The following is an 8,365-nucleotide window of genomic DNA, read 5'->3' as shown; positions in this document are numbered from 1 at the left end:
GCAGATAATTCCATTCGCCCGCTTCAACAGCGTCGCCGCCGCCATCGGTTAAATAGTCGTCGGAGGATGGCAGTAGGTCAACAAGCGTTGACAGTTCGGCATCGTGTAGGTTTTGTGAGCGCGCCTCGGTGTTATGTCCAGACATTAGACGCAAAGCATGCTGATTGCTAGTGAACAACAACAACAGCAGCATTGCAATAAAGGGTTTTGCGGGTGTGTAAGTGGCCATATTTGTGGTGGTAAGGGGTTGTATTGGATTAATAGTGGCGAGTTTCCGTGACTCAATAGTAGATTATTTTAAAAACGCTTATTTTTAAAAGGTATTTAATTAATTCAAGAACTAAATATTTTTACTGTTTTTACTTAATTTTAGCACAAAAGAAAAAAGTATGTATAAAAATTTACACTGGGTGCTCTATCTGTTATGGTTTTCAAATTTTTTTTTTTTAATTTTTAGTTAAGTGGTTTTTATACAATATTTAAATTTTTTTTTTTATTAATTTTTAATTGATTTTATTTTTTTAAGTCACTTTTCTTGTAAGACTAATTCTTTTTTTTTCTTCATTTATTTTTTTTAAATTATATTGGAATTATTTTTTTTCTTACTATTATTTATAACTTTTTTTTTTTGTTTATATTTTTTGTTTCAGTTTTGAAGTTTTTTTATATTAATAAAAAATCGTTTTTGAATATTTTCTAATAATATTTTGTTTGTTTTGTTGTATTTTTATTGTAATTAATATGTTTTAATTAATATTTTTTTGTATTGTGTATTTGCTTTTGTTTTAATTATTAATTATTTTTATTTTAAAAAATTTATTTTAATATTAGTTGTTGTGTTTTTTTTGGTTTAGTTGTAAACATATTCTTTTATTCGTTTAATCGATTTATTAATTAATTTTTTGGATTAGGTAGTCATATATTATAAATTTTTTGTATTTTTTTGTCAATAAAACCACTAAGTATTAATTTTTTAAGTTCCGCAAATTGGTTTAATGTAAGCCGTTTTTTTTGGTTAAATTAAAGCCAAGTATTTTAAATAAAAATAACGGCATTTGAGCATATTTCAAAACCAACAATTGTTTAAATTTCAGTTATTTCAATAATTATTTCCAACAAAAAAAAAATTTGTCGTGGTAACTTTCATTTTTTAAATTAATTATTTTAATTTATTCGTACACCTAATTTATAAAATTATTTGAAGTGCCTATTTTTAATATTTTTTTAATTTTAATTTTAATATATTACTTTTAAAATATTTAATTAATTAATTGTATCTATTGACTAAATTTTTTTTTTTTAATTTTCAGATACTATTTTATTTAATTTTTAAATTAATCTTTTTTATGTCATCATGCGTTTCAATTATTTTAATTAAATAATTTAATAGTTATAATAAATTAATTTCATTTATATATTCTTTAAAATCTTTTTACATTTAAAATTTTTTTTTATAATTTTAAAAAATTAAATTAATTTTCATTAACAATTTTAAATTAAATTAAATTTTTTATTTTTATTTTTTAATTAAACAATGTAAACTCTCACGAAATTTCGCATAAATTTACTGGCGACCCATTAAACGCACGCACATAAGCCTCACATCTTTCCACAGCGCACCGAAAACCCAGACTAATTGTCGCCAATGTTAAAAAAGATGATGCAATTAGTGACAGCGCTCATTATGCCAATAGCACAGACTCCAACTACAAACTACAAGACACGCAGTATATATATATAAATACACACAAACTCACATATAGAGAGAAGTATCCTTGCCACTAGCGCTGCAGTCACACGAAAATAAATTATATAAGAAAAAAAGTAACAAAAAAAAAATTAAATAAACAATATGAAGTGGCTCGCAGCTTCACTTCAAAGGCGCGCTTCCGTATGGCCGCCCACCGTGACATTCCTAGAATCACAAGGAACACCACGACGGCGTGCAACGACAGCAAGTAGCTAATATATATATGTATATACAAACATATGTATGTATGTAAGTGTTGCATAAAGGATGAATGGATTAGTGCTAAGGCACAGCTAAGCATACAAGCAAGCGCGCACACACACGCGCACGCACATCTACACAGATAACGTTGACACTTTAGCTTATGACATACTTTCACAAGGAGTCGCTCTCATTGTCAAATGCTTAGACTTCGTCGCGCTCAACAACGCCAGTGGCAACTCAATCGAAGTGTGTGACTGCAAGTAAAATGCTAATCGCCTGCTGTGGCATTAGATTAGTTGCTAGTACTTAGCAAGTGTGGATACACAGTCACACACAACACACATTCGCACACATACTCATATGCATATCCTGCGGCGCACATACTAATTGTACGCTTGTTGAGATCAAGTGTTTGCTGGCGAAAAGGAGTCGGCGCGCTGTCGAGCAGTAGTAGTCAAGCAAGTTGTCTCCGCAGGAGAGACAGTGAGAGGAAAACGCAAGGCGACGTGAAGAGATGCCGTTACAATGATTATGTAAGTAAAATTTTGCTAGTGTTGAAGGAGAATTAGCGCTCAAATTTCTCGTGTGATTAAGTTAAGTTACGTTATGTTAAAATTAAATCTGCACTAGCATTTGATATTTATTGTTTTATAACGTTAATTTTTTATTGGCAGTCAAGTAGTTATACCGTTATAAAGGAATAGATAATAGAGGAGTTGTAGTTGAGACATGAGAGAAAAAAAGAATTATTTTGTTACCTAGCCTGACAAATATGTAAAAGATTGCGATATGATATGGCAAAAACAAAACGACCTGTCAAAACTGCAGACTTTGCGGTATTTTTCTGCAAGACGTCACGGACTAATATTTGGTGTCAAACGCGCTGAAAAATAACTAACATGACGATACTGTCTTCAAATTTATTTCGACTAACGAGACTAACGGGTGTCATTTTTTATACGTATGGTTTTCAATGAGACAATACTTTTTCGGATTTGGCGCGGCTTGCGTTTCCAATATTTGGTCGACATAGCAGTGTCGATAATTAGAGCAATTATAGATCGGTTTCGCACCACTTTCACTCTAGTGTCTAGTCTAATTCGACAGAGACGCCGTACAGTACGCACCGACGATGCTACTGCCGCTGTGGAGCAGAGTATCGAATGAAGCCATCTGCCATCACGCGCAACAATTATGGAACTCACTTCTGGTTGAAAAGATATGTTAATAAGCAAAATTGTCGCATTTGAAGTGATGCTAATCCACAAGCCATTGTTCAGACGTCATTACATACTGGAAAAGTCACTATTTGGTGTGCTTAATGGGCAGAGGGAATCATTGTTTCATATTTATTCAAAAATGAAGCAGGCCATAGCATTACAGTAAATAGGGCATGCTATAGAGCCGTGATTAGTGACTATTTTTGAACTTTTCCAACAAGACGACGCTAAATGCCATACACCCAACTAAACAAACAATTTATTGAAGGGAACTTTTGGCGAGCGCATTATTTCGCGTTGTGGTTATGTGAAATCACTTTCTACGCAGTTAAGCCCGACCCGATTAACGCCTTGGAAGATAACATGCGGCGTGTTTGTGCTGACATACGACAACAATTACTGCAAAAAATTGTCGAAAATTGGGCCTTTCGGCTGGAATTTATTAGAACTAGACGCGACAGTCACTTACCGAAAATTATTTTTTGAACACAATGGCAAACCCTTATCTTTATAATAAAGCTACATTCTTGGCCATAACTTTAAGCTAAATGCGTTTTATTACTTCTTGGAAACCACATGTCGAAAAAACGTCCTTTATATAGCTATCAAATCAAAAATTCTCATTAAATTCTGAATGAAATTGATTTATGTACAGGACACGCACATTCAGGTGTACGATTTCCTCGTATACTAGTTCCTCCCAAAGGTTAGCCTATTTGAGGCTTTCAGCTACATATTTGTTGATTTTTATAAGTTGAAATTAAGCGGGTTATATGTTACATATTATATGTATTAGAGTGGGTCAAAAAAAAAAATGTTTTTTCATTTTATTTTTGCAGAGCAGTAACAAGACAATGATGTTTTATCATTATGTTGTAAATTTAAAAAAAAAATTGGTTTTAAACTAATCAAACTTCAATTGTTATTATCTTTTAAACGGTTAAGTTTAACGGTTAACCAAAAAACTGTAAGAGACCATTCGGTAGAGCAATCAATTTACTACAAAATCTACGAAAACAGATATTATTCAAGTAGTTGCTCATATGTAGATGGCCTATTTTAAATGTGTCTATCGAGCTATTTTTCAGAGTACCAAGCCAAAAAAAAAATCCTTTTTTGGACCCACCCTAATGTATATAAAATATGTTATATAACATATGTACATATGTACAGTTTTATATATTTTTTTTATATTTTATACGTTTTCAAAATTCTATATAAGCACTTTATTGTCCTTTAAATTGTTGCGTTTTTACTTTTGAGTTAAATTTAGCTTTCGTTATTTCGTGTGTGAATTTATAAGTATATAAATCAATGCCAAGAAAACTTTGAGTTGTTTCCCATGTATTATATAAATGTGTATGTATCAATGTGTAAGGGACAAAATGTCAAACGCAATCAACCCTAAAATTGGTTCTGAATGAAAATTAGCTGCGCCCAGGCAGCAAGTTGGTTTAACCGAATAATATAATATATATATACATATGTATACATATAAATATATATATATATACATATAAATATGTATAGAATTATGTGACTGAGCATGTAAAGGAATAACTTTATATTAAATAATGGTTTATTTTGTTTTATTTAGAATTGTTGTTGCTCCAATCGTTAGCATCGCCTGCAAAGCAACCCACAAAATAAAAAAACAATCTGGTGCGCTGCTAAGTAAACAAGGTCATATTTTGGTTGATTGTAAGTAAAACTACTAGCTCGAAAAAAAGACAGTTCGTCTTTTATACTACTACCTACCGTTACTTCTTTTCTATCTGAGTACCCATTAATAAAAATATGAAATCTTTTGAATTCAGAGCTAAGAGCGTATTAAATCGATAAATTTAAATAAATCGATTTCTTTCATTTTTAGTTTGCTTAAATATTTAAAAATACCACCGCAAAAGTATTTTTCTAAATTATTTTTAAACTCACAATTCAGTTCACAACTTTAGTGTCGTGGCGACTCGCAATTTTTTGGAAACCACATACTTGTGTTGAGGGGTTTCTCAAGTTCTAATCAACGAGAAATTCTCTCATTTCTTTCGCCTACCCGTATATACGCGATATTGAGGAACTAGCAATTTTAAAGATATAGTTTTGAAATCTTGCACATTGCCTTTTCTCTCCAAGAAGCTGCTCATTTTTCGGAACTGTTCAAAAGGAACGATCAAAATCAAGTTCTTATATAGAAAACTTTTTTAGTTGACGAGATATCTTCAGGAAATTTGGTTTGAATTATTACTTACGATAACGGTATAGTCTCCGAAGAAATTGTCTAGAACGGACCACTTTAGCATGAATATACCACACAAACTGTCCGATTAAATTTCTTGTATGGAATCTTTTGTATTTGTGAACGGTTAACTGCTAAATTTAAAGATTTTTAATCAAATATCTCTTTAATTTTTATATTTGCAAAGCCGCGAGATTGTAGTGTTTCAGCACAAAAAATTTGCGATGAACATCTGCTACTGATAGCATGAGCTCTTATAGTATTTTTAGGTTATAACAACACCAAAAATTTTATTTTTTACGCTTTTTGACTTCAAATTTTTTTCTCAAAAAATAACATCAGCACATTTTTTTTTTTAATTTTGGAGCACCCATAACCAAAAATGTTTGCAAATTTTGGGAGTAAAACTTGCTTGCAACATATATTCCGTGACAATATTTACAAAATAATTTTAATTATTTGATTGGCAAACAGAATATCACTCACCTATTTGTGGCACGTCGTACTGCCGCTGCCCTCGCGCCGTACGCAACATCAGCTGACTTGCGATGGAGGAGTAACCGTTGGTCGCCGCCGCAGCAGCCGCTGCTGACATGCCATTAGCGGCACTGACGCCACCAACGCTGCCGGAGCGCTTATGATTGGGATGCAAGAAAGATTCTTGCTTTTGTGACGGCGTCTGCTGTTTTTTGTGCAGTTGTTGCTGCTGCTGTGCCTTCAATTTGGCAGCAGCCTTTGATAAGCCCGATGTTGGACTTGCATCATCAGCAGTGGTATCCTTGCCAACCTGCTGTTGTGTTGGCTCCTCTGGTTGCTGCTGCTGTTGTGGTCGTTGTTGTTGCTGCAGCTGATCACTTTTCATAGCCGCATCGTCGCTGGACATTATAGGTGCGGAGGAACTTTGTTGTTGCGTTGCCAATGCGTTCAAAGTGCTTGACAATTTATTGTTGTTGTTGTTGTTGTTGTTGAGATTGTTAATACTACCATTTAACGGAATATGTTTAGTGGCGGTGGCTTCAGAATTGGCCAGCGAAAGTTTGTTGTGGCGCTGTGGTTGTTTGCCGAAATGGTGCAATTGCTGCTGTTTTAGTTGCTGACCGAATATATTGCGTTGCCATTGTTGTAATTGTCGCTGCTGTTGTTGTTGCTGTGAACGCTTACGCTGCCACTTCTGCTGCATATTATTATTGTAGTCAGTTGCGCTGCCGCCACCACCACCACCATAGCCACCGTTGCGGTGCTTAACGCCACCGCTGAATGCATATTGCTGCTGTGACTGCGTTGGCTGATGATGTGGTTGTTGTTCGTACTGTTGCTGCTGTTCGTGTGTCTGGTGTGACGTATGTAGGCGGTGGGCTTTCGAATCGGCCTTGTCATGCGATTCCTTTTCGAATATTTCTTGCAAGGTATGAGACGGACTATTCTCCAGCTCTTCTAGCGTGCGATATGGATTCAACAGCAGTGGAAAACCGTCATTCAGATGATGTGGCCGACTGTTACCACCGGCGATGCCATAACCCAAACCGTCATCACCCCATAAATTGCGATGTTCCGGCGGCAAGAGCTCATCCAAATACTGATAGCTTTCTAAATCGGAGAGCACATCATCTAGCTCCGGTTCAGCTTCAATCAGCTCATCCAACTCGTCGTTGTGCTGTGGCTCGGTGTACTCTTCACGATCAGCCGGTTCTACTATGCGCCCATACTCATATTTACGATTTCCCCCACTACTTAAACGAGCTCTCTCATAATCACGCTCTTCGTCGACATACTCATCATCCTCTGTGGCCGCCGGCTCTTTAACAACACTGCCATAGAGCGGACCACGCGCTTGTGGCAACAAGAGCGACGTATAGTCGCTCTCCACATCTTCGACGGGACTCATTTGTATGCGACCGGTAATAATAGGACGTCCATGATGACCCGTACCGCTATTGGCCAATGCTGTCTGCTTCGCCAGTCCGAGTAACATTAGACGTTCGCGTTCGAGCTGTGCTCTATCAGCCAATTCCTGTGACAAACGACCGGCATTACCCAATGGATTGACAGCGGATTTGCTTAGAGCACGCGAGAGTCCAATACCGCTGCCACCACCGCCGCCGCCACTGCCACTACCGCTGCCGCCGGCATGCAGATGTTGCGCATGCTGATTAGCGGAGAGTATGTTGAGCATTTGATTTGTATTCACGGCGGCATTAAGCTGTGCGGCGCCGCTACCACCATGGCTCGTGGGCGCATTGACACCAACACCGCTGCCGCTGCCGCCGCTACCCAAGCTCGCGCCATTGCTGCTACCGCTTGGACCATTCAAATGCAGCGCATAAATGCCAGCCTGAATGAGCAGCACACAAACGATGGTCTGCACGAGCGAGTAGAACATTTTCTTTTTGTTGATGCGACGCAAACGCTCAAGTAAACGTGCTATTTTTGGGGATTTTTGCGTAACTACTTGTCTGGAATTATATATATATATATATAAATAGGTATATGCAATTGCAGACGAATTGGATTCGTGCTAACAAAGGTTTTTTCGTTTTTGCTTTGTGTGTTTTAGGGGGGAATTTTTTAATTTAAATGCCGCTTTTGCTTTTTGTGTGGGAATCTCTAGCTAGTCTAACTAACGCGTAAGACTGTTGTTGATTTTCGTTTTGGTTTCGTTTTGGGTATTATGGAACCTGGGCGCGTACGTTTAAGTCTAAGCGGCAATACGCTTGCACACAAAAGTCTTCATTCTCTAACAGTCTCTCTGTATATTTGGGTATGCTATGCTCGTTTAATGGTATATTGCAAGTGCTTTTCCTTGCAACCGTTGCACTCGTTAATTTCACTCTTAATTTATTTTGTTTGTTACTTTGTGGTTGTCGTCAACTGTGCTCGGCTGATTCTGGCCGTAATGCCGCCAAAGAAACTTGGTAGTTTTAGCAAAGCAAAGCAAGCTTTTTTATCGTGGCGTGA

The 8,365-nt window shown here is 36.2% G+C and overlaps 1 protein-coding gene across 1 annotated transcript in view; it reads right to left on the bottom strand.

Moving 5' to 3' along the window:
* Nucleotides 1-1,564: 1,564 nt before the first annotated feature.
* Nucleotides 1,565-8,365, bottom strand: part of jeb (jelly belly) — a 70,351-nt gene continuing 63,550 nt past the window's right edge. The window contains exons 2-3 of the mRNA XM_036375818.2: nucleotides 5,897-7,863; nucleotides 1,565-1,632 (exon numbers count right to left, since the gene is read on the bottom strand). Coding sequence (XP_036231711.2) covers nucleotides 1,565-1,632; nucleotides 5,897-7,863 — 2,035 coding nt within the window. The remainder of the gene's footprint in view (nucleotides 1,633-5,896; nucleotides 7,864-8,365) is intronic.

Source organism: Bactrocera oleae, chromosome 4 (genome assembly GCF_042242935.1).
Source record: "Bactrocera oleae isolate idBacOlea1 chromosome 4, idBacOlea1, whole genome shotgun sequence".
Lineage (NCBI taxonomy): Eukaryota > Metazoa > Arthropoda > Insecta > Diptera > Tephritidae > Bactrocera > Bactrocera oleae.
Note: the sequence above shows the minus strand (reverse complement) of the source record. Positions and strands in the feature narration are given on the sequence as shown.